The sequence below is a fragment of the Malaya genurostris genome, chromosome 3 (genome assembly GCF_030247185.1).
Source record: "Malaya genurostris strain Urasoe2022 chromosome 3, Malgen_1.1, whole genome shotgun sequence".
NCBI lineage: Eukaryota > Metazoa > Arthropoda > Insecta > Diptera > Culicidae > Malaya > Malaya genurostris.
Genome location: NC_080572.1, coordinates 286642581 through 286669621, shown reverse-complemented (window position 1 = coordinate 286669621; position 27041 = coordinate 286642581). Strand labels below are relative to the sequence as shown.

The window sequence follows — 27041 nt, the reverse complement described above, 5'->3', positions numbered from 1 at the left end:
AAATCTGAAAACGAATTTTGTCCAAAAAGAAATTCGTCCGAAAGAAAATTTACCCAAAAGAAAATTCGCCCAAAAAAATTCCCCCCAAAAAATTCGCCCAAAACGAAATTTGCTCAAAATGGAATTCGTCCAAAAGAAAATTTACCCAAAAAGAAATTCGCCCAAAAAAAAAATCACCCAAAAAGAAGTTCGAGCAAAAGAAAATTCACCATAAAAAAAATCGCCCGAAACGAATTTTGCTCAAAAAGAAAATTCGCCCAAAAGGAATTTTGCAAAAAAAATCGCCCAAAACAAAATTTGCCCCAAAGTAATTCGCAAAAAAATTTTTGCCCAAAACGGAAATTCGCCCAAAAGGAAATTACTCAAAAGGAAATTATCCCAAAAAAATTCCTCCCATAAAAATTCGTCCAAAACGAAATTCGCTCAAAATGATATTCGCCCAGAAGGAAATTCGCCAAAAAGGAAATTTGCCCAAAAAGAAATTGGCTCAAAATGGAATTCGCACAAAAGAAAATTTGCCCAAAATCTGAAAACGAATTTCTCCCAAAAAGAAATTTGCCCGAAAGAAAATTTACCCAAAAGGAAATTTGCACAAACGAAAATTCCCCCCAGAAAATTGGCTCAAAAAGAAATTAGCTCAAAATAGAATTCGCCCAAAAAAAAATTTATCCAAAAGGAAATTTGCCCAAAAAAATTCGCCCAAAAAGAAATTCGAGCAAAAAAAAATTCACCATAAAACAATTCGCTCAAAACAAAATTTGCTCGAAAAGAAAATTCGCCCTAAAGGAGATTCGCAAAAAAATCGCCCAAAACGTAATTTGCCCCAAAGAAATTCGCCCAAAAAGAAATTCGCTCAAAATGGAATTCGCCCAAAAGACAATTTGCCCAAAAGGAAATTTGCACAAAAGGAAATTGCTCAACAGAAAAAGCGGCCAAAAAGAAATTCGCTCAAAAGAATATTCACTAAAAAACATCTGAAAACGTAATTTGCCAAAAAGAAATTCGCCTGAAAGAAAATTTACCCATAAGGGAATTCGCCCAAAAGAAAATTCCCCCCAAACAACATTTGCTCAAAATGGAATTCACCCGAAAAAAAATTTACCCAAAAGGAAATTCGCCCAAAAAAATTCACCAAAAGAAAAATTCGCCAAAAAGAAATTCAAGCAAAAGAAAATTCACCATAAAAAACTCGCCCAAAACGAAATTTGCTCAACATGTACTTTGTCCAAAAGGAAATTTTCTCAGAAGGAAATTCACCCAAAAGGAATATGCTCAAAACGAAAATTCACCAAAAGGAAATTTGCTCAAAAAGAAATTCGTCAAAAAGAAAATTCGTTCAAAAAAAATTCACAAAAAAAAATCTCAAAACGAAATTTGCCCAAAAAGAAATTCGCCCGAAAGAAATTTGGCCCAAAAAGAAATTCGCCCAAAAGAAAATTCCCCCCAAAAAATTCGCCCAAAATGCCCAAACTTGCCATTTAAACAGCCTCTTTAAAACATTTGTAATGTTTTTTTCCTCGACCAGCTTATCACATAACCTAATAGTAGCTTTCAAACGAGTCCAAGTCTTTCGAAATCGACTCTTTTATATCTGAGAAATTTTGTTGCATTTAAAAACACTGGGAATTGTCGGTTACGTCACATATAACATTGCATCTCTCGAAACGGAAACTTTCGCCATAAAAGTTGTAGTCCAGTTACTTCGAGAAAATTCAGCCGATGAAAAATGTACCGGTATTCGCTTACGTCACTTATACCTTTATATGTCCGGAACCAAGATTGACAGCCATTTGATCTTCAAATTTGGTCCATAATTCAATAGTACCTTTCAAACGAGCCTAGGGTTTAGAAATTGGCTCAGCCATCTCGGAGAAAATTGAGTGGCAAAAAAATAATGCTTGTTGTCACTTACGTCACTTCGGAACCAGAAGTCACAGCCATTCGATCTTTGAACTTGATCAATGGCTCTTTTAAACGAGCCGTAATTTGTTAAAATCGGCTCAGACATCTTCGAGAATATTGTGCGGTAAAAATATCTTTAAAAGGTGTACACAAACATTTTCTGATCTCGTCGAGCTGATTCGAATGGTATGTAACATTATGGGTCTTCGAGGCTCCGTTCGAAAGTCGATTCTCCAGCAACTCGAATACCTTTCTATAGGAAAAAATGCTCAGTGAATGTATTGCGTCGAGTGTAGAAAACAATTTCACTTCAAATGAATAATTTTCGCATTTTCACATTTCATCTTGGATAGTATTGCTTAACTACGAATACTTTATGATAAAAAAAGAATCGGAATTTTAATTTTAAAATTCTCGCGCTTGTCCAATCGGTAAACTTTTATTTTCTCAACGTTGGCAACACTTTTATACACATTCTGTCAAATTTTGACGCATATCGTACGATTAGTTTTTGTTTGGCGTCTATACAAAGAAGTTGAAAAATTTTCCTGTGGTTATTTTTATAATGGATGAAAATTTTGAACAACGGCTTGCCTTCGAAACGCCATTCGGTCGATTGTTGTGCGGTTTCGACGTCAATTCATAGATCCACACTTCATCACCAGTTATGATCCATTCGATGAATGTGGGGTCACTATCTACGTTGGAAATCATCTCTTTGGCCACATCAACACGACGCTGTTTTTGAATGAAATTCAGCTTTTTTGGCACCAGCCGAGAAGCGACGCGTTTCAACCCCAAAACATCAGTTAAAATGTGTTCGGCTGATCCAGAAGAGATGCCCAACAACACAGCAATCTCTCTAATCGGCACAGAACGATTTTGCAACACGATTTGCTTCGCCGATTCAATGTTTTCTTCAGTAACAGATGTTGTTGGGCGGCCAAGGATCTCATCATGATCCAAGCTTGTACGACCACCTTTGAAGCGTTTATACCACTCGTATGCCTGTGTTTTTTCCTAGACACGATTCACCAAAGGCCTTTTCTAACATTTTCAACGTTTCGGAACACTTAAATCCATTTGCAATACAAAATTTGATGCACGCACGTTGTTCTAAATTTTCATCCATTATAAAAATCGTCACACGAAAATTTTTCAACTTCTTTGTATAGACGCCAAACAAAAACTAATCGTACGATATGCGTCAAAATTTGACAGAATGTGTATAACAGTGTTGCCAACGTTGAGAGAATAAAAGTTTACCGATTTGACAAGCGCGGGAATGTTAAAATGAAAATTCCGGTTCTTTTTCTTATCATAAGGTATGTGGGCAACTGCTACATTAATCGTATTTTTCTCTACAAGAAACAGTAATATAAAAAGTTCTATCAATTGCAGTAGTCTAAATTCATTTATGAGAGTTGAATAAAGTTGTGACCCAAGGTAACCGCCATGAAGGATACCTTGGGCTGAATGTCAAAAAAATACAAGTTCAATTTTTATTGATAAATTACAAAAGAATCTGTTTACAAAATATTCACTGACGGTAAGGAGGTAAAGGATTTTCCGAATGAATATATAGATATTATTCATGACAAGCACCATCACTTCTATCACAAGATTAAACATTTGAACAACTTTAGTCTCGCAGCACTACATCGGAGTTTTCACGAATCCAAGCCAGAAAATATGGGACCCGAGCAAATACAACTGGAACGCCGGCACCACAGTCACCGCCACGAACGAACGAAGCAATGCCAACCTGCAGACTACGACCATTTTCCCGAATGGTTAGTGGACCTCCGGAATCTCCATGACACGCCGACCGACCGCCTGCAGCAGACTGACAGATGTACTGCGCTTGAATCTGAATAGTACTTATCGAAGATTGACAGCCGGAATTGGTCATGATCGGATTGCTAGTGTACATGATCACATCGGAAGCAAGCGATCCGGTTTCAGGGGAGGTACGTCCAAAGCCTGAGATGGTTCCCGTGAATCCAGAGAACCGACGTGTATCCGAAACTGACGGAAGATCGATGGGTTGAACGAAATCGTTGAACACTGCCGGAGTTGCCAATTGAATGGTGGCGACATCGTTTATTAGTAACGATTCGGAAAAGTTTTGATGAACGTTGATTGAGGCGAAATCGATTCTCTGTTGGGTTTCCTCTTCGACCTGTCGATTGTGAACTCCCAGAGTGACGGTTCCATGTGTTACCAAGCTATCAATTATGACACAATGGGCAGCCGTCAGTACGTAGTTCTGTGTCAGTAACGTACCTCCGCACAGTGCAGACTCGTCATCCTCGAAGAAGCTTAACACCAGTGCCTGGTATGGAAACTGACCAGGTCGGGCTTCCTGGCCGTTTATTACTCTACTATCCGGAAGCGGCTTCGATCCACGGTGCTGTGGCCAAAACCAATCAAACTTCTTAGTGCGCTCTGCTTTCGACAAATCGACAAATGCCAAGGCAAAAGCCAAACCACCTATCAGCAGGGCGATGGTCTTCATCGTAATGTTGTCACGATATGTTTCGGCTTAATGTGATGGATTCGAGCCGATATCTATGACTTTTATAGTATCGCTTGATAACAGTTGAGTGTTATAATCGCCACATGGAAGAAGATAAGCTTGAGAAGATGAACTGATGAAACCAGAAAAAATGATTTCCGTTCGGATATTCCCACAGAATGCTTTGACAATTTTTGATGGGAATTGGTGGATGTTTGGAATTTCCATTTCAGACATTTGATCACAAATGTCATCTAATATTGAAACATCCGGTTCTTTCAGGAAGAATCCATAGAAATGTCGTTTAATGGCCAAAATTTGCACCATGGGTTCGAAAAGTGCTTGCGTAAAGCATTAGATAAGTTTGACCGATCAACATCGATATCAACTAATATTAATATTGATTTATCAGTATATCATTTCACAAAAGTAGTAACCAAAGCTTCTGGCCTTGTAATATTTGCAAGTTTTCTGAATTATCCCCAAAGACAACAGATATTGACTATGGCATCAGTAAACCCAAAAATGTTTCTTAATCCCAAGAAGTTTCTTAATCCGATTGAGTTAATTGATGAGCTTCTTCGTATTCTCGGAAAGGGTTTGACAGGAAACGGTTATAATGATTTAATCATTTTTAGTTGATTTGGCGTAAAGTCGCCATAACTATGATCAGTTTTTGCTATGACTAAGTGGAAACATATAGAGAAGCCAAATGAATGAGAAACTCACAGAAAAGATGATTTTTTTAAAAAAAAGATACACTCAGAGCCGCACGTACCGTCGCGTATTAGTTTTGCATCGTCATTTTGAATGACGATTTGAATGGCTTGGGAAGTGGTAAGACGGAGGAATAAGAAAGTGGTTGATTAGTACGACATTTTTTGTTAGAGTTTTCTTTAAAAAATATCTCATTGGTGATCCTGCCGTGATCGCTGGAATCTAAAATTAACGTATTTTTAACGATTACAATAACTTTTTTTCTGCGAGATGTTCTTGGTTGACCATTTCGGATATGAAGGGAACATCGACTGGCGGTGGAAACCGCAGAACAAAATGGTTGTCAGGATCATGGCCATTTCCGGAACAAGTTTGAACGAATCGTGACGGTTGAACCTACTGTGGAAGCTACCACTAAATTGACGGGATAAACAATTTTCGCTGGCAATTATCTACTCGGTATTATCGAGATGCAAGAGAAACGAATTTCAAGTGGAATTGTCAAAGGAGCGGAAAATGTATACAAGGCTATTATTTTTACTTTGAATGAACATTTTCACGAAATGTGCGATGCTACCAAGGAGTGAATGAAGTTGCAGTGAAATGAAAATGAAATCGGATGAAGTATTTGTGGATTGGGTTTTACGTTTGGAGTGTCAGTACCATTTATGTGAGTTGACAGACGAACAGAGTTAAATTTGATCCGATTAGAATAACCGAGTTAATACGATCCTGGGATCCTGAGTGTTGGGCGACAGGTTTGAGGATTGGTTCGGGAAGTGATAAGATAGAGGAATAAAGAAGTAGTTGATTAGTAACACTTTTTGATCAGAATTTTCTCTATAAATATCACAGCAACATTGCACAATAAAGCAGGCTCTACGAATGCCAACCAGCTTCTTTAAATCACTATGTATTTAGTGTCTGAAAGCTGGTTTGACAAACCTAAAATTCTCTCGATGCTTCACTCGTCACGACGCTCATTAATTGCTGATGCAATTGATATTATCATCATTTCTCCTGTCATTACTTGATGACGATGTGACCAAATAATAATCGAACAGCATAAATATTGAAATATATTCATTTACTCCAACAAACTTCAAGTCCGATGACTTTTTGCAAAGAATAGTGAACTTTATCGATTTATGATTCTGTTAGTACTCTTTTGATTTTATTTTCTACTTCAGCAGGGAATAGACGAATGAGAGAGAAAATAAAAAGAGTTACCTATCTTTGACTGTATATACTTCTGCTTTGTCATAGAATTATCGAGTATCTCATTCGACTCTCAGTCATTTTCGACGTGACTGGCAAAAAACATTTCTGGCTTCAAATGAAAGATTATGTAGGGTTTCGACGTTTCAAAAATTGAGATTTCATCGTCGTTTCAAAACGTTTCAAAAATTGAGATTTCATCGTTGAAGACAGGCCTCGCTCTGGACAACCAAAATAATTAGAAGACAAACAGTAGAAGGCATTACTCGATGAAGATCCGAGTCTAACGCAAGAGAAGCTTGCCGAATCATTCGAAGTGACTCAACAAGTGTTTCAGTTTTCATGACATTATTCTACTGTCCGTCGTTTTAAGTGGAAATTTGAGATTTTATTCACTCATTACTCTGTAATGTCGAAACTGCAAATCGGATCGAATTTGAATCTAAAAGTGTAACAATCGATCAAATGTTCCATGATATGTCGAAGTAATTTCCACTTTAGAGTTTAGGGTAATTTAAAGTACTTCCAGAGCCGGTATTCAGGAACCAGCATAACCCAAACCGATTCGTATGGCCATATGACGAATAAATTGCAATATTTTTGAGTCCAACTTTAAAGCTTTTCGGGATTGTCATCTTCTATATCGCTTTGAATTTTAAAAATTCATCATCCTACAATTCCAGAATCGGAAGTCAGAATTGGATAGAATTTATTTTAATTTTAATTTTTGTTTTTGAAATTCGGTGTACCCGAAGTCAGACAAATTCACCTGAGAAACTATATAGTTTTCATTTGTTTCAAAATGTTTGAAAAACAATGTAGACATCTTTGAGGAATCGTAGTGCGAATTAAATTTTTGGGTGCCTTCCGAAACGAAAACTGAATACAACCAAAAATGAAGTATTTTTACTTGGTAATCGACTATTCAAATCTGCTAACCCGATAAACCTGAATAATTTATGTGAAATAGACATTTTTATAGTAATCACCCTGTATCTCCGAAACCGGAAGTTGGATCTGACTGAAAAACAAGATGTCTTATAGAATCTTAGAACTTTTTATTTGAATCTTAGATCGGTTAAGCCATTTACGAGAAGAATGAGTTACACAGTTTTAATTTCGTTTCACATATCATCCAGTAGTTCCGGAACCAGAGGTCGGAACCAAACATAATTCAGGAACTTTGTTTGGAAGCATACGACTTTTCATATGAATCTGAGTTTGTAGAAAACGGTTGAGTCATTTCCGAGAAAATTGAGTGAAATTATTTGTCACACACGCATTTGATGATCTCGACGAAATGATTCGAATGATATATGGCTGTTATATTCTACCAGCATTTATTGCGTAAAAAGCAAAGTCCTGGCATTACATTCCTTTTGTGGAATTTGGCCTTTCTGTTTCAACAGACTTCGCAGCCGATTCAGAGTGTACAGAACCAGTGCATGGCTGGTGCTACGATTCTACTGACACTACGAATCCTTTCAGATCGGGGCTCGAACATACGACAACTAGCTTGTAAGACCAGCGTCCTATGCATTGAACCGCCAACCCGGGCCAACCCCATTTATTGCTGTAAGTAGCTTAAATCAATATAATTATGGAATTGCTTTCAACTCCAAAATTCCGCCAGCATCTGGTTTACATATGGCATATTCGAACGATTATGTTGCCAAAAACGAACCGTGCTAAAATCGGTCCGAGCAAAATATCATGCTGTACACAGTCTTTTGAATGTAAAAGTAGAAAAAATCGTGTTTTATGTTGCTCCCAAGCATTTCTTTGCCAGACATCGCTCAAAACCTCTACTGCTGAAATAGGGGAAAAAGTCGCTTACACGAAAATTTCGATATCTCCTTTAAAAATGGACGGATTTCAACAATCTATGGCTGGTTGGATAGGTATTATCGTGCGGAATCTATGTACCGGAAACACCGCAACGGCAAAAAACGGCGAAAAGACCTCACTAATAGCTAAAATTCTAATACGTTCGAGAACAGGGAGTACAGCTAAAATTGTACCACTTCTTGGGAATTTTTACTCCACAACACTACTGTATCCGGATAACGAGTGAGAGAGAGAAAGAGAGAAATGAGAAATGGCAAACAGTTGAACGGAGGATCGTGAAGGCATTCGATAAGTGATCTTGAGTGGCATAGGACGTTTTCTTTTGAGTCCTTTATTTTCGATAAAAGTTCAGTTAGTTCAACGCGGCGTAGAAATAAAACCGCCAAAAGTTCAATTGTGCTATATAAGTTGTTCCGGCTTTCATTCACCGGAACACCTACCACACACGTGCCTGTGAAACCATTGACCAGCGGGCCTGTGAAACCTTTGACTCTGGGAGGTGCACGTTTAAATCCGTTTACCCTACGAGTGCAGTCATCGGAACTATAAGAGGCCGGCGTCCCTCGTTTAGCCAACTGGACAGATCGGCATACATCTCAAAGCAGCTGGGACGGTTATCCGTCGGAATGCAGACTACGTCGACCAACAGTGAACACCAGAAGTAACGCCACCTGTCGTTCGCCACGCACGTCGTCGAAAATTCACCAGGTATGCCATTCTCCTTTCTCTCTTCATCGTTCATCAATGGGCCCTACCGTTCATCGTACACCGCCGTACTGAAATTTTGGAATTCATCAATAAACGAACCTATTGTAAAAATATATTTTTTGATGTGGAACACATCTTTATTAGGGGTGCAAATCACAAACTACACGTAGAAATGTGGTCAGGTTTTAAACACTTACAGCTCAGTCAGTTTTGTATCAATTATTAATATTATTTCATCATTTGATAGGAAATATTTCTACGTATTGATTTGAATGTTCATAGCCATGTATTTTGAATTGTATATCATAGAAATGTTGATTAATAGCTAGCAGTGTCCTATTTTGTCTGCAAAAAATCTCCAGCATACCGGATTTCCCTGCCATAGTCGACGGTTTTGAAGGAGTAAGCGATGTATCAAAGAGAAAGCATCGCTCTGATTGGTCAATCGATGCAAAAGCGAAGCTGTTGGAAGCACGCGAATCTATAAATAGAAGCGAAATTAAAGCTAACGTTTCAGTCATATTCCTAGCATGCTAGAGGTAGGTTGTTGCTAGACAGCAAGACAAAAACGTGCCATGAAACGATTTGAAGCTTTAAGGGCTGATGCCAGTTGTTAGCGTAAAACCGTGTCGCTCGCTGTGCGTATTACATTTCTCTTCATGCTCTCTCGTAAATGTATAAAATGACTCTCGATGTGGCCGGGTGGCCAAGAAAGTTTTGATATTTTCGGTTACAAGTTTGACTACATCACATAAAATCTAATAAAGCTACCGCTTGTTTGGCAGCCTTGATGAGCCGATTTTATTTTTCTCTCATGTTTCGTTACGTTACCAGGGAACTAAAATGGCGTCGACATAGAAATCGACTTACCTCCACAAAAATAACTGTCACTTAATTTTCATCGCGACAACATACATGTTTTTATGCACTAATCGCATCTAAACTAAATTATCTAGACATTGTCAGGATAGTTTTTTGATCCATGCTTTTAAAGGCGAGATATTCAATGAACAAGTAGAAAGTTGCCGTTTTCAGCTATGCAACTCTTCCTTCAGAAAAAAGACTTTCCCGACCGCTTAAGTCAAACAATCATTCTGAAATTTTCACAGAATAATCTAAACTAAATTTCTAAGAGATTGTCAGTTTGGTTTTTTGATATTCGTCACCGTTTCTAAGAAAATCAGATTTGAAGCGCCTTTAAAACACCCTAAAATACACTGGCCTCAGCCCTTAATTGGTATGCTCTGATCTTGTGTCATGCAAGCTCGGAATTCCATGTTATGTCGTTTTCCCATGAGAAATTGACAACTAACTCTGGATAAATTTTGAGTGCTTAAGATTAATTTCTAATTTATATTAGATGAACTCGATTGATAATGAGAAATAGTTTATCGCTTTAACCTAAATCGCAGAATGGTAGAGAAACTTAACGCTAAAAAACTGCTTGCATAAAAAACTTGAACACAAGCTTGGCGAAGAGAAGCTTAATTATCGAAATCGCAAGTATGTACAAAGATATAATTGCATATATTTGGGCTAATGGTGTAATTTCGTCGGTCATAAAATAAATGCAAATCAAGACAAATGATGTTCGGTGTTGGTTCGGATTGATTGAACTTTTTGATTGTAGATCATTAGAAATTTTGGTTGCCTTGTTCCACATCAACGACTCGAACAACCCCATGGGGCTGATCCTTGTAGTTTTATTCAGAGTCAGGACGCATTTTCAGAGTAATTTCTTCATAAGTACGCTTCGTTAACCGGTAAGTTTTGGGTTGAAAATTTATTTTCTATGATAATTCCAAGAAGAAAATATATTACGCTATGCCCGGTCAATGGTTGACATCGACCTCATCAATAACACCAAAGCCGAATATGCGCAATATGCCGAATGGCGGTTCAATGCATAGGACACTGGTCTCACAAGCCAGTTGTCGTATGTTCGAGCCTTTTATGTCAGTAGGATCCATAGTACTAGCCATATAATGATAATGTCTGCGATGAAAATTAATCGCATAGGAGATGTTATGATCCTGATGCTTATGTGAATAATTTTTAACACATTTGGGCAAAAGGGAAGAAATTATTTAAGAAAAATCGAGTTCTCTTATGAGCAGAATATGGACGAAAGCAGAGAATGGCAACTCAAACGTTCTAGGTTCGCACCACCAATGGATGAAAGAAGTACATTTATGATATTTACGAGATGATGATTAAATTATAAGGCTTAATTATTGAGATAAAATAATAAATAATGGAAAATGTCGAAAGGTCAACATAACTTGATAATCGACTAGTATATTTATATTTATGAAATGGTAGTTACTACAAACATCACACTTTACTACATTTTATTCATACAACCCAATCTTTTTATTCAAAAATTCCACGTGCAACACATTTTTCAATACTCGAAATCATCTAGAATCGTCACATTTGCGTTGGTTTCGATCCACAGCAGATGGCTTGTCACTCGGGTAAACACCGCCGGCCACCCAGAGTTGCAACCGAATATCGAAACGTACGAAAAGATGCCCACCAGAGTGCTGTTGCCATCGGGATCTGCCACCGTCAGCGGACCTCCCTGATCTCCGGAACAGGGCGAACCGATCTCAGCTTCGACGCAAATCTGCGATTCCGAGATGGCACCCGGAAACCGTAAACCACAGGCACTGTTCGAAATAACCGGAAGCCCAACCCGTCGCAGCTCATTCAGAGGCAACAGTTCCGGTGCGTTCTGCCACAAAGCTCCCCATCCGGACACCGTGGCCAACTGTCCGTTGAAGCTCGACGGCAGCTGTCGCCAGTTTGGCAGGCGAACTGGACTGATGGTCGCTGTGGAAAACAAAATTCTTAGATGTTGTCATTCGGAAATGTTTGACTTACGTCCAATGGCCACGTCACGGAACAGTTCCAGTAGTGCAATGTCGTTCTGGTTTGTTTGAGGATCATAGCCGATGTGCAAAATCAATGTCGTTGCCGGAACAATGTCGGTGACATCCGTCATATTGGAGGCACCCAAAAGTGCTGTTACGGGTGCTGAAACACTGGAAATCGGGTTGTTTTTAAAGTTAAAATTTTTTGTTTCGCTCGTACGCATACATCCTTACATGACGTAGCAATTCGCTGCCGTAACAATGAAGCTAGTAGATATTAGTGATCCACCGCACCATCGAGTTCCGGTGGGACCTTGAGTTAGCATACCGACCGCGTAGGGAACATCCTCCGGTTGCACGAGCTCACCACCGGAAACTCGACGGCTGGGAACATTCTCCAAGTCGAAATCCGGTAGCACTTTCGTAATCGGTAACTTATATATTCGCGCAGTTTCCGTTACAATTTCGCGATTGGCACTGACTACTACTAGTAGGAAAATACCAAACACCAGAGTGGCTACTGCTTTCTTAATCATGGCCAAACCGTAATCGGAACCTAATCGAGCTACTATGGAATTGGATTTTATGGGATAGTACTAAATGCTAATCTCATGGTGAACCGTATTTATACTTTTGATGGCAATTAATGACTGCTGTACTGGTTATTGCGATACCGGAATGATTAGATAGTATTGTATAAAGTCAAACACAGCTAGGATTTTTCTTCGATTTAGAGAATCAAAAGCGATGCAGTCATGGAAAATGTATTTATTTGGTAGAAATATTTGTGCTTAACCTTCAATCGCTATCCTGGTGTGGTGAGAGATCCAGTCCAAGTAGTAACCAACCCGCGTATAAACAACCGGGGAACCCCTTTCACAGCCTTCGGTGGATCCGTAGGAAACAATACCAATCTGAAATCAGTCCAAAAACCAATCGTTATTGCGCTAGCCATAGCTGTGGTGACGTCACACTCATTCATACCAGTGTTGCCTGATTGTTTAAATTTGCAGAAAGCGGACCTCCCGAATCTCCCTGACAGGCATTTCGTCCATTTGCTCCCGAGACGCAAACGTGCGAGTTTCGTATCATGTCTTCGAATACCTTTTCACACGACTCGTTGGAAATAATTGGATTGCTAACGAAACGAAGTTCAAGTTTCAAACTGTCGGAAATATCCGCAAATTCATCTCCACTCAAGGCTCCCCAACCGGAAACGGTTGCATCAACACTTACTAGCTCTAGCAAAGCTTCCTGTTTGGATGGAAGCCGGATCGGTTGAATCTTATCTAGAAACAACCAAGCGTTGGTTTTATCGAATTCCGTTTCGTGAAAGCCAAACTCACCTGAAAATACCAGTGCCTTCGTTAGCCGTAAAATGGCGATATCGTGCAAAACATTGACCGCATCGTAATCCGGATGTACCAGCATATCGTGAAAGGTGACATCAATTTCTATCGCCTGGTCGTCACTGGGAATGCTGACGATGTTAGTGCCTACAACAACCGTAGCATCCAGGGCACCTCCCAGACAGTGCGCTGCTGTCAGTACAAAAGTTATTGACACAATCGAACCACCGCAAAGAGTTCCCGAACCATCGGGGAAATTGATTAGAATTGCTGCCTGATACGGAAACTGCTGTTGGTTGGCGATCGATCCCCCTGCTATTTTTGAACCGCCACCCGGGCCACCTTCGTTGGCTCTGGCACGATAATCCACATTTGGTAAACGAATCCAGAAAGTCGACAAGGCTAGCATTTCTGAAACATCACTTGATCGTGCCGGCTGACCGACAGCTCTTCCGGGAACGCAGCTTACAAGCGTCAGGAATGTGGAAAGATATTTGAACATAACGCACCGAAGCTGTGCTTTCTCTGTCAATGGCAAACTGAAACACTTTGACTCAAAACTGATAGCCTCTGTCTTTTTATTGTCATGTAGCCTCGGTACAAATTGAAGATCGAACAGAGCCGATAAGAATATTTCTCATCAGCGTTATTCCCAACCGCTGCCCGGAATGGATACGGATAGGGTAACCAGCGTTCGTCTCGGTACATTCGTAGGTTTTCTTTCCAGTTGAACTTAGATCATCATAAGAATGGTAAATCGAGATTTGAAACAATCAAACTTTACAAGTACCGAACTATTCGAAAACAAGTTGCAGTCTGTGAGATCCACTTTATTGACAAAAATTTTCAACTATTTTTCTATTAGCGATTCGTTCGATATCTCGAATTCAGCGCACCCACACATCATCATCTTATCATTTCAACTCCCATATCTTCATTGGTCAGGCACGTACCCAGAGGGAGTGGGGGTTCGCAAGGGTCCTGGCCCTTCCCGAAATTCATATTTAGAGTCACATCAAATTTCGGCGCAGTACAGCCGACGACACGACCAGACAACTCCGAAGAAAAATCGGAATTAAAAATTGTTCGTGAGAGATTTACCATCAGTATTGAGTGATACAAATAATCATTTTGAGCAACACTGTTTTGGTTGCTAAGGAAGTCACCTTCGTCGCCATGCGCCTCGAATACACAAACATGCAAGAAGCATTAGCATTTTAGTTATTTTCTTGCCAATGCTCTTACTATTTGTGCAAAAATAATCTACTCAGTGACGGAATCAGTGGTTGCGGCTTGAAATATTTTGTAAAATCTGAAACAACGCCATATGACCAGTGAAGAAGTTCGATTCAAAACGAATAGACAAGACGTCTTTTTAGATTTCAGTAACGATCATGGATTGATAATTGATGCCAGTTACGAAAGCGATTTTCCCGAAGCGTTACAATGATGTCGTTTTCGCTTGAGAAAACTGAAACTGATCCAGGGTAGTTTCCTCAAACAAACACTTTTCCCGAAACTGTGTTGGTTACGCACTTAGCAACGGCGATTTGAGCAAACCTGATATAAAAACCACGTTCGAAACTGACTCGATTTTCAGTTCAACAACGTTGAAACTAGGCTCGAAACTAGCTTCAAACAAACGGTTTGACAGCAGTTAGAGTGGAAACTGGGTAAGGTTTGGCATCAAGCGAAAACGACATAAACATCTACAAAATGTGGATAAATTTTTGTGTCATCTTCGTCAAAATTTATCGTTATCGTTAATGTGAACTGATTTAGTCTCTACGCAAATTATACACATCATAGAAGAGAGAACAGAACAATGAAATGAATTCCAACCAGATATATTAGAAGGAAATTATAGCATTTCGGAACAATTTTACAGTGGATCATAGCCCCTTTACAATACAATTTTGAAGCGTTCTACAATTTCAGAATACCTCTTTTGCTTTCAATTTTTAACATCTTCTGCTCGATAACAAGACACGATAACCATTATTAATATGTACCTTTTAACCAAATATTTTGAATGAACTGATTTATATACATACGCTTTGCTTTTACTTTTCGAAAAATAGTAATTTATAAAGATGTCTAGCACTTATACTACTGAGGCATGATAGAGGCTAAATTATTTGGCGTGAGATAACTAAGTCCTCTTAAGTTCCTATCTCATGCCTTCCCGTGTGTCTATGATGACATTTGGTCAATAGAACGGCGTCGACAGGGTGCTATCGCCTTCTGCGTTAGTATCAGAATGAGCGGGTGCGAAATAACTTATAAGCCAATCCTAAAGTGCATTGTTTATCATAGTATAATACAACATATAATTCTGTTGTTAATGACATCATTTATTATATATTGAAATGCATTATATTACATTATATTATATATAATTATTATTGTTATTATTATTATTATTATTATTATTATTAATATTATTATTATTATTATTATTATTATTATTATTATTATTATTATTATTATTATTATTATTATTATTATTATTATTATTATTATTATTATTATTATTATTATTATTATTAAAAGAAAAATATTATATTTCCTGCAGTACTGCGAAGAAACCACAATTATATCACTTACAGTGCGACATTAACTGTTATATTGTGTCATAGCATATTATTTCATATTAATCATATTAATATTAATTAATATGTACATATATCATATTTCATAATATACAGTATTATGTTATTGTATTGTATTATATTGTATTATAGTATACTGTGTTGCATGATATTATGCTATGTTATATTATATTATTATTACATTAACGGAGAGTGTTCGGTTACCGGCACCCTTTCCTTTTTAGCTCATAACTTCTAACTTAGTGCACATTAGGCGGACATCTATACATCAATGGAAAGCTAAAGTCCCTGGCTAACAACTGATTAAGAAACTAAGTTGATTCGTTTGATTGAAAAAAAAAATTCTATTTAGTAAAGCGATAAATTTTGGCCATTTTAAAAAAGGTGTTCGGTTAACGGCACCCCAAGAAATTTCGCTAAAAATGGAAAACTATAAGTAAAGACTGCAGCTATTCAAAGAAAAAACAGAATTTATTGACAAAAGTCTTCATTGTCTGATTGTGACTTCACCTTGGCTCTCTTGGTCGAATATTTGGATGGTGGCGCCTTTGGTATTAATTTGGCCGGTCTTCAACGTTTTTTTCTTAGCCGGAGCATCTGCTGTATGAGCAGCTAGAGAGCTGTCTCGAGAGCAGTCTGCAAATCACTGACATTTTTTCACTATTTGTCGAAAAAAGTGGGGTGCCGGTAACCGAAATTGGTAGACATTTTGAAAATGAAAAAAAAAATTTGGTTGAGAAAGTTTTGATAACACCCGGTGTTAAATCACGAAATAGATCTATTTCACCTCATAAATATTCAAATCTACTCACCTTTCCGATTGATGCTCCCGATTTATGATACTCTTAAAAAGTCAGAAAAAAACTTTTGTGTTGATATTTACGTAATTAAAAGTTATTTTGAACGCAGCAAAAAGTACAAATGACTGTTTGTTTCGCAATTCGGCACAAAAAGAACGTGCTGCTATTGCACACACATGACATTTGTCGGATTGACGCTATCTGCTTTCTGTCAAAAGTTACGGTGGGGTGTCGGCAACCGAACACCTTCCCCTACATAGTTAGAATAAGCGGCAATAAGGAAAAGATTCTATCACAATTATCAACTACCCGTATAGAATCGGATCGCCAAACGAGAATAAGCGACCGTTTGTTGCTTCAGAGAGAATCCCCACAGCAGCGTGGTAGCCTTTGATCATCAGACAGATCATGGAGAGAAATTCGCTCTCGCACTGGTGTCTATTCTTTGTTAAATGAACCATGTCGGTTTTTTGTTGCTGCGATGATATCCGTCTCTCTTTGCTGACACTAATTGAATCGTGTGAAGAGTTGCTAGTGAGCGTTCTTTGATACGACAAAAGCCATCGTTGTATTCTCATATATAATACTGTGATATTCTATTCAAAATGTTTCTCATCGATTCTTGAAAGTATAACTTTCAGAATGAAACATGAGAAAGAGAAGTGAGTTCCATTAAAGACTGTCCCAGAAAGTATGGACGCAACCACAAACCGCTACCATTTCGCAATGGTTCAGAGTCTGTCAATTTTTATGGTTGCATCCTATTGTTTACACTTTTGTTTGTTTCGAAATGCGTGGACTTTCAGCAGAACAACGTTGAAAAATTGTGTACAAATGGTGCACAGAACGCGGACTGTCACTGAGAAAGGTAGCAAAAATGGAAGGAGTAAGTGAAAAAGCCGTGCGAAATGCAATCAGGAAGTTCGGTGAAGATAACACCTTTGAGGATGAACCGAAAACGGGTCGAAAAATGGTCCTGCTAATCCTCAGTTGGATAAACGTAGACTGAAGGCGTTCGAGCAAAAGAAGAAGATTTCAGTTCGGGATGTGGCCAAAAATGTGGGCACTTCGAAGTCAAATGTTCTTCGTGCTAAAGAACGTTTGAATCTTCGAACCTATAAGAAGCAGAAACAACCAAAACGTAGTCCGAAACAAGAAGCATCGATCAGGCCGAGGGTTGTAAAGCTGTACAATACGATTCTTGCTTGAAATTTGAACTGCATAATCATGGACGACGAAACCTACGTGAAACTCGATTACAAATCCTTGCCGGGACCCCAATATTATACGGTGCGAGAAAAGCAAGTGTTAAACCAGTCCGAGACATCGATTGAAATGGAAAAATTTGGTAAGAAAGCTATGGTCTGGCAAGCAATTTGTAGCTGCGGTAAGATTTCGAAACCCTTCATCGCCACTGCTTCAATGAACAGTAAAATATACATCAAGGAATGTTTACAAAAACGACTTGTACCCATCATTCGAAGCCACAAGGATCCTGTTGTCTTGTGGCAAGATCTTGCTTCTTGCCACTACTCGAAATCAACGGTAGAATGGTATACTACCAAAAATGTCACCTTCGTCCCAAAATACATGAATCCACCTGTACGGAATTTAATGAGTAACGTTCGCAAGAAGGTGCGCCAGCTTGTCTACAATGGCTAAGTAGCAAATGTTGAGAATAATATTCTGCTGTTTTAGTCTAATATTATCAGTATATCGAATAAAATTTGAATATCTAACACTTGTTACAGGGATATCAAAGTGCGTCCATACTTTCTGGGACAGTATTTATTGCAGGTACTTCCGGCACCAGAACACGGGAACTGGTATAATCGATGTCGGTGCGTATGGCCATCCACTAACATGACATACAAACTCTACTAGTTTTTATTCAATAGTAGCGGCCTCAAACGAGCCTAAGCCTGTTAAGATTGGTTCAGCCAACTCTGAGAAAATTGTGCGGAGAGTAACATATTTAGAAATGTGTACACACACACAGACATTTTCCGATCTCGTCTCGTCGTGGTATGTAACACTACAACTCTCGGAGCTCCGATCAAAAGTCGGTTCATCCAGTAATTCTATTACCTTTCTATGGAGAAAGCCACACAAAACGTTCGAACCTAACTTTCGCATGCCCAGATATATTATACCATCATTCCCAAGTAGCACGTTAAGTTGCTGATCCGTATTTTCAAACTGTGCAACTTATCAAGTTAGTCTATTTGTCTTTGTTTATCGTCTCCGATAAAAAAATATATCGCACAGACTAAATCTAATTCTAAATTAATTTCACCCCCGTTCGTCTTTTGAAAGTGCCCTCACTAATGTTAAAATCGAAGTGGTTGTAAAAGCTATTGAAATGTAGACATCAAACATCTAATGGATGGTTTTGTTCTACCAGAAACATTGATAACTAATTCAGGAAACATCAGAGGATGTTGTGGGTTATCAAATCAAATATGAAAAGTCACTGCAAGTATATTCGTCTATTTCGTAAAAAGGGGAAGATTGATGAGAACGCTGCGATGCTCATAAAGTAGTAATTGTAAACGATTTTGCCAAGGAAGTTGTGGAAAGGCAAATCTGATGAAGTTTTTTTTTGTACTCGTTCGATACGATCTTCATATTCGAGAATGCTACGAACCATAGAGACGTACAGTGACTTCAGACAATAGATAGATATCCCTAAAGTCAGGAGTATTGTGTTTGATGAGCCCTAACACTGCGTATACCTTCGCTGTCATAGTTGAGTAGTATTCCGTGAATCGAAGTTTACTGTCGAGAATGATACCAAGATCCTTGGCCGATGATACTTTTTTGATCGGAACAGTGTTCATAGTATACTCGAAAACAATTGGAGATCGTACTCGTGCAAAAGTAATACCGTTTTGATGCCACCATGTTAGAGTTCTCTCGATATCCATCTGTCACGGAGGTCGTTGGTGAATAGTACAAACAGTAGAGGTTCGAGATAACTTCCTTGGGGAACTCCAGAAGTAATGTTGAAACCTACTGAACGCGAAGATCCAAGCTATACAGATGTACTACAATTTGAAAGGTATGAAAAAATCCAGTTGACTAACCAGTCGGGGAACCCAATTATTTTCAGCTTCACTACTGCATTCTGATGTGGAACGCTGTCGGAAGTCTTTCTTTCTCAGAGGTGGCAGAACCGATTTTCACAAACTTAAATTCAAATGAAAAGTCTTACGTGCCCAGAACGCTATTGAACTTGATCAAGATCTGGCTTTCAGTTCGAAAATTTCAGTGGATATATGCGGAATTTTTTTTAAAGACGCTGTTTCTATTCTAGACGAGGTAAAAATGAACGAAATTCCTAAAATAAGACATACAATTTTTTTTGTGCAGGCATTGTAAGTAAAATTAAAAAATTTCACTTCGGGAATATAAGAAATATGAGAAAGGCTTCATTACACCACTAGGTGTATAACACAAGTTGTTTATTTTTGCTTTCCATTTAAATTAGTCATTACACCTCGTTTGGTTTTTCTCCTTAAATTTTATAACCGGAAAAATAGCAGCTCTGTAAGGATCAGGGTCATGTCGCCGAAAGCCATTTCGCCGAAAGCCGTTTCGCCGAAAGTCATTTCGCCGAAAGGGTCATTTCGCCGAAAGGGTCATTTCGCCGAAAGGGTCATTTCGCCGAAAGGGTCATTTCGCCGAATGCCATTTCGCCGAATGTCATTTCGCCGAATGGGCCACTTCGCCGAATGTCATTTCGTCGAAAGCCATTTCGCCGAAATGGTCATTTCGTAATTTCATTTCCTGCAATTGTTTTAAAATCGTAATGGGAATCGATTTAAAATAAAGACGAATTAAAGATGATAACGTTAACGCCCGTTTTGTTGACCTACAATTGTACTTCTTGAATAAAGATTGGAATTCCCGGAGTTCCCAAAGAAACTTTTTGACTACTAATCATCAAAGCAATTCCATTGGTATCTACCAAGCAAATGTATGTGGTACTTTCCGTTTACTAAATAAAAAAATATCTAATGCGGCTTCGCCAAATCGATTTGGTTCGTGTGCTGTCCGACCTCGCTACCGCTCGTTCGGACCTAACTAAAGAAAAGAAACCTAGCTTTGAGTAGACCAGGCAAACGAGGCGGTTACAGGTTTGTAAGCAAGAGGCCGCCGCTTCCGACGGCGGGTCGGCGGCCAGCTCAGCCGGCGTCGCCTCGGCGGCTTTATGCCGCCAAGCCATCTTGGCTTCGGTTATGTGGCTGCGCCACATCAGTTATACAGGAGGCATAATAACACAAAAAATAATTTGATGTATTCGAAATTACCCTTTCGGCGGAACGGCTTTCGGCGAAATGACCTATTCGGCGAAACGACTTTCGGCGAAATGGCTTTCGGCGCAATGACCCGCTCCCGCCTTGTAATATTTCACAGCTCACACTTTAATTAACGGAATGATCAAACTTCAAAGATCAAGTTTTTCAGCGACTATTTTACGTCCGTTTTTGCGAAGTGGTTTCGATGATATCCTAATTTCATTTAAGTTTTAGATGTTTTCCATATATATTTATTTAACAAAAATTCCTCATTGGTTAATCATTCGGAGCAAATCTTCAAATGATGGCAATGGTCATATTCAGAAACTTTGCTGAATATGATATATTTCGAGCAGGCAGAGTTTGAGAGAAGAGTTGCCATTTCGAAACCTGTGTTTCAACATCTGTGTACCATCTGTGTTGCATATTTTCGATCATAATCTATGAGAATCTGTGAAAAACATTTCGAAAATCTGCATCTTTATTATTTATTCATAAAAATCTGTAGAAATCTGTGAATATTGATAAAATCTGTGTTCAGTGATCAGAATCTGTGAGTATCCCAAAAAAATCTGTGGTTTTACAGAAAAATCTGTGAATATGGTTGAGAGTCTCGTGGTGATCGAATGCCGATAAAGCGTCGGGTTCTACGAAGCGGTTACACAGAACAATGTTAAAACTACATAAAATGGAGGTCAAAGCCGGGGCAATATTAATGACAATAGTAATAATAATAATACATAAAATGGCGCTGAAAGTACGCGAGCACGCCATAGTTGAGCAGTACTGCAGATGAGAAAAATATCCTGCCACTGGATCCCACACATGCTTATTTAGGACTAAAAAGACGAACGTGCGCGTACTACGAATACGTGTTTGGCTGGATCCATTACTAAATGTTGGAGAACAGAGTGATTACTTGACAATGGACAATGAGCGCCTCAAAGGAAGGTTTAATCTGTTTTCTGGGATTGTCATAACATACTTTTGAAGGACTAAACCCGACCCGAACCCGCACTCGACGGGTATTGGTCTCGGGGTGTTTTTCCAGATTTCGGGATTTTTTCGGGTTCGGACCGGGTACGGGTAAAGATTTTTATTTTTTGATCGGGTTCGGGTTTGAAAAAATGCTTACTCGACTATCTCTACTAAGGAGTGTATCGAAAATAAGCCATCCACAAATTTTTCTTTAAAATTATGATAAAAAACGATATTTTATTCAAACAAAAAATTGATCCTTTATTATACGAGGTTAAACTTGAGCATAAGGAAAACCGGATGAAATTCAAGTTATGCCTTCACGAATTTTCGAACTTTTGATCGAACGCTCTTCATCAAGTTCCGGACAAGTGTTGCATCGCATTTTTTGGACGCTTGAGACCAAATTTTGTTGAACTCCTGCATGTTCCCAGCTGCCTAACCAGTCTTCTTGAAGACTCTCTTCACGATTCGATGGGTCAAAGCGTAGGATAATTTGGTGGATTGATATTTTTTCATCAAAATTTATACACTTTTCCGCAAGCCAATTGGGAGTGGTTTTGGCATAGTGAGCCGACGCTAAATCCTCCCAAAACAGTGGAGGTGTACTATGCTTTTTATATAAAGGCAGCAATCTGTTCTGGAGACACTCAGATCGATAGATTTCTACATTTATAGTTCCGGTAGTGTAAAAAGTGGTTGACTTCAAACCACAGGATCATATTGCTTGCCATACCAGTATCTTTCGACCGAGTTTTTCTACTTGAATCGACCTGTCCGCATCGCTCACATCCTCCCCAACAACGACAGTTAAAAGCATTGTGGACCTGAAAGGATTTTCGAGTCCTCCTTTACATAAGTCCCATCGTCCATCAAAACGCATGCATCCGGACGCTGCAAAAGACGCGAATACAATTTCCGGGCCCTTGTTGCTGCTCGCTTCTTCTGTTCTACACTTTGTTTCGAGATTTTCTGCTTCTTGTAGGTCTTCAGGTGATCTCACCTCTTTATATGCCGGATCATTCCGACACTCGTTCCTGCTTTTTTGGCCAAATCACGTATTGACATTGATTTTTTCTTCAAAATTAGAGATACCACTTTCTGGACTAGTTTCGGGTTGGAAAAACCGGGTTTTCTGCCTCTTCCTGGTAGCTTGTCCAACGAATAGTGTTCTCCAAACTTATTGATGATGATTTTACCACTGGCATGATGAATTCCAAACCGCTTTGCCAGTTTTCGCATAGTAATACCCTTCTCACTTAGCCATGTGTCCAGAACCTTAATTTTCACTTTCTTTTCAATACGCGACATTTTGAAAACGCGGAACAAGTAAATATACGAAAGCTAACAGCCAAACACACAGCATGCTATGATATGAACATAAAAAAACATCACAAATACATGCGTACAACACGAATATATGTGGATAGCTTATTTTCGTTACACTCCTTATGCAATGAATTATCGTCATTTAAAGTACGAATGTAAATGATCTTGAATTCTATCGCATCATCACAAGTCTTGTGGATTGGTGTGCTTTAAAAAATGGACACTTAGAAAGTCATACACATGTGTGAAAGAAATGGCGTGACAGTAAACGTTCAGAAATGTAATAGCTTCTTTCGGGCACAGTCACCAATTTTTTTTTAAATATTCAATAATGACAGTTCTAGTGGAAAAGCTTAAAGTGTCCGTTTTGTTTTTTTAAAGCACATTTGACTATTAAAAGTTTGCTGATGAACAATTTAATAGTTGGTTTCAGTGTCCAATTTACGAAACAATAATGGGTAATCTGTTTGATCGCTGAATTTTAAATTCCGACAAAATCAGGCCGTTTGGAAGGATATGACTAGTTGAACACGTACGAAATCTCAGAAAATTATTTACTTTGCAAATCCACATTCCGGTGATGGATCATCACAGATTCTACTTTAATTTTTTTTAAGTACGCTACTATTTTTCAAGATATGATGACGGGGATTGTAACAGTACTTCTTGAATTCTAGTTCCGGAGCACAACATCAGAGTTTTCGGCTATCCAATTCAGGAAGTACGAGACGCGGGCAAATCCAGAAGGATAACCGGAACCACAACCATTCCAGTGGATGAACGACGCAACACCAACCTGTATAGTTCGATTATTTTCCCGAACGGCTAGTGGGCCACCGGAATCGCCATTACACACCGACCGACCTATATTTCCGGATAGACAGATGTTCTGCGGTTGAATCGAATAGGAGTGGAACGCCGATAGACAATTAGCATTGGTCATAATCGGGTTGGTAGTGTACATGACCACGTCGGAAACAGGCGAATCAGAGGTAGTGCGTCCGAATCCTGAGATGATTCCCGTGAATCCTGAGAATCTGCGTGTATCCGAAATGGCGGGAAGATCGATGGGTTGAACAAATTCGTTGAACACTGCCGGAGTTGACAGTCGGATGGTGGCGATATCGTTACGCAAATACGATGCGGTGTAGTTCGGATGAACGTTGACGGAACCATGATTGATTCTCTGTTGGGTTTCTTCTTCTACGTGTCGATTGTGAACTCCAAGAGTGACGGTTCCATGTGTAGGCACAGTTCTTTTAAAAACGCAATGGGCCGCTGTCATTACGTAGTTTTGCGTCAGTAGTGTACCTCCACACAATCCACCACTGCCATTCTCGAAGTAACTCAACACCAGGGCTTGGTACGGAAACTGTCCCGGCTTGGCTTCCTTGCCGTTAACTACTCTGCTATCCGAAGCCGCATTCGTTCCACGAAGCTTTTGCAAAGACGGATCCAACTGTTCCCAGAATTCATCCAACTCATCAATAAATTTAACTTTGGATAAATCGACTGAAGCCGAGGCCAGAGCCAGGACGCCAACGAACAGGGCGACAGTCTTCATCGTAATGTTGTCACGATATGGTCCGTTTGAGAGGATGTTCTCGACTTTAATAGTATCTTTTGATATAAGTGCTTTGTCATAGTATTCCATAATCACGTTATAAATATGAGAAGATAAGCTACGTTCGGATATTCCCACAGAAAGTGTTGGCTATTTATAGAAAAAGTTGTAATCGTTTGGTTAATTATTTTGGAATTTCCATACTTACTGACATTCAATTATTGATTCTCAAGGATAACAGTGAATCTTATGTTCGCGATTTATGTTCGTTGGTTGCTAGCCTTTCCTAGTTCGATGAGTTCGGCCCTACTATGAGGGACTTTGCGTTTCGGCACCAATGTACCAGGTTATCAAATAAAAATTCGTCTCTTTCACGGTGAGTCCTTGGATCTTCCGCAGATGTTAAAGGTTCGGATGAACTATGGCATTCCAGAAATTTTGTTTTGAATAATATGACTGCAATTTTTAAAGAATTTTTAAAGTGCGAGCTTATAAACAGTCTATAGATAAACTTTTGAAATTATAATAAATTATACTCTGCGTATTTCATATAGTGTTGCAGGTTTAATACATTCCGACTATTTTCGGATCCCGCCTCGAAAAAAGGAGTCCTCTTTGGACGCTATCCATCTTACAGTTCTTCTTTCGGTGTAGTACATATTGTCACTCTATATGGCGATTTGAAAACTTTGACACTTATCGCCCTGCAACTGCGGAACCGGAAGTCGGATCCGGATGAAATTTCACAGTAGGTTTAAAGACAGTATGAATTTTAATTCAAATCAAGATTTGTGAAAATTGGTTCAAGCATCGCAGAGAAATCGACGTGATTTTAGTTTTAGGAGTTTTTCTTCTCCACTTTCGGTGCTCTCGGAACAGGAAAAGAGGGGACCAGTAGTGCCGAATTAGGTTTTCATGCCCACAAATTAGCAAGCTCTGCAAACTAGAAGAATTTATCAGACAGTTTTATGGGATTCGTACCTGTTTTCAACCACCGTTCGTGGAAAAATGCTAATAAAATTGATAATTTTCTACAGATTTTTAGGATATTATAAGTCCTTTTATTTGAATCTTAGTTTTCGAAAATCGCTTGAGTTGTTCCAGAGATAATTGAATGTCAACTTTTTCTTAAATTTTCACATATTACCATATAACTCGGGAGCCGGAAGTCACAATAGGAAACTATGGTACCATAATACCTTTTATTTGAATCTTAGTTTGTGAAAATCGGTTCAGCCATCTCTGAAAAAGTGAGTGCATATTTTTTTAAATTTTTTTGGTACATATCCATCCTATATCTCCGGAATCGGAATGAAATTCAATTGCAGGCTATGGGACTATGAGACCTTTCATTTGAATCTTTGTTTGTGAAAATCGGCTTAGCCATCTCTGAGAAAAAGTGAGTGCATATTTTTGTTACATACACACACACACAGACATTTGCTCAGTTCGTCGAGCCGAGTCGAATGGTATATGACATTCGGCCCACCGGGTCTCGATTTTCACACTGATTGCATAAACTTTTTTATATGAGAAAGGCAAAAAGGTGAAATGTTGTATAACTTTGTCAGGAAAGATGCACTACCTTCAACAAAAACATGGGATTTTTGGTTTATTTTCTACAATTATTCCAAACAAAGTATGCATCACAAAATAATTCGAAACAAGTTATGAATAAAAAAACTGATTTTAAGGGGGTTGCCATGAAAACGCTCTTTTATATCCTAAACGGTGCGACTTAGACTTTTGGTATATTTGACAAAGTAAATTATTTTCAATAGTTCTAAAACTTTGTAGAAGAAGAAAAAGTTCTATCTCTTCAGAAAAAAATTAGAGGGTTGTATTCAAGACACGACCGAGCACAATAACATTAAAAATGAAATGTTTCTACGGTTCCCATAATAAATACGAAAATAATGATGATAATGATGATGATACACTAAACTAAAAACTTATTCAATTGACTAATTACAAACTTGCTCTAGTTTAAGCGCTTAGATTGTTAGCGAATGATAAAATTGACGATTACATTCTTTCTTGATAATTGATTCTATTCAATTTTGATCCCTATCCACAATTTTTTACATTGTTAAGTTTTTGAATAACGTCCTTTAACTAGAAGTCAATTATGATGAATTCAAAGTTACTCGAAATCTCAATTTTAGATACAAACAACCTAAAGATTTGAACCTGAACAAATAAAACTATTTTATTTTATGATAATAATTTTCGAGAAACGTACAAACTTATTAATTTTATAAACAGTTAATCGATCCAAGAGAAGATTTTATATATTTCAACGAAAAATGTTGTGTTGGAGT

General features: G+C 38.5%; 3 protein-coding genes across 3 annotated transcripts; all 3 read right to left on the bottom strand.

Moving 5' to 3' along the window:
* Window positions 1-3544: 3544 nt before the first annotated feature.
* LOC131434497 (brachyurin-like) lies at window positions 3545-4420 on the bottom strand. Its single transcript, XM_058601246.1, has one exon. The coding sequence runs from the start codon at window positions 4418-4420 to the stop codon at window positions 3545-3547; it is 876 nt and encodes a 291-aa protein (XP_058457229.1).
* Window positions 4421-11210: 6790 nt separating this feature from the next.
* On the bottom strand, window positions 11211-13670 carry LOC131434371 (uncharacterized). Its single transcript, XM_058601042.1, has 6 exons — window positions 13134-13670; window positions 12772-13076; window positions 12582-12701; window positions 12022-12383; window positions 11798-11958; window positions 11211-11746 (listed from the first exon to the last, which is right to left on the bottom strand). The coding sequence occupies exons 1-6, from the start codon at window positions 13636-13638 to the stop codon at window positions 11316-11318; spliced, it is 1884 nt and encodes a 627-aa protein (XP_058457025.1). The 5' UTR covers window positions 13639-13670; the 3' UTR covers window positions 11211-11315.
* Window positions 13671-23829: 10159 nt separating this feature from the next.
* LOC131434493 (brachyurin-like) lies at window positions 23830-24720 on the bottom strand. The gene has a single exon (XM_058601243.1). The coding sequence runs from the start codon at window positions 24718-24720 to the stop codon at window positions 23830-23832; it is 891 nt and encodes a 296-aa protein (XP_058457226.1).
* Between the last annotated feature and the right edge of the window lie 2321 nt (window positions 24721-27041).

Excerpts from the sequence above, each read along its gene's own strand:
- LOC131434497 (XM_058601246.1), bottom strand. The coding sequence starts at position 4,420 with ATGAAGACCATCGCCCTGCTGATAGGTGGTTTGGCTTTTGCCTTGGCA.
- LOC131434371 (XM_058601042.1), bottom strand. The coding sequence starts at position 13,638 with ATGTTCAAATATCTTTCCACATTCCTGACGCTTGTAAGCTGCGTTCCC. Across the intron at positions 13,077-13,133 it reads GAAGGCACTGGTATTTTCAG|ATAAGATTCAACCGATCCGG; the intron begins GTGAGTTTGGCT and ends GGTTGTTTCTAG. Across the intron at positions 12,702-12,771 it reads TAAACAATCAGGCAACACTG|ATTGGTATTGTTTCCTACGG; the intron begins GTATGAATGAGT and ends GACTGATTTCAG.
- LOC131434493 (XM_058601243.1), bottom strand. The coding sequence starts at position 24,720 with ATGAAGACTGTCGCCCTGTTCGTTGGCGTCCTGGCTCTGGCCTCGGCT.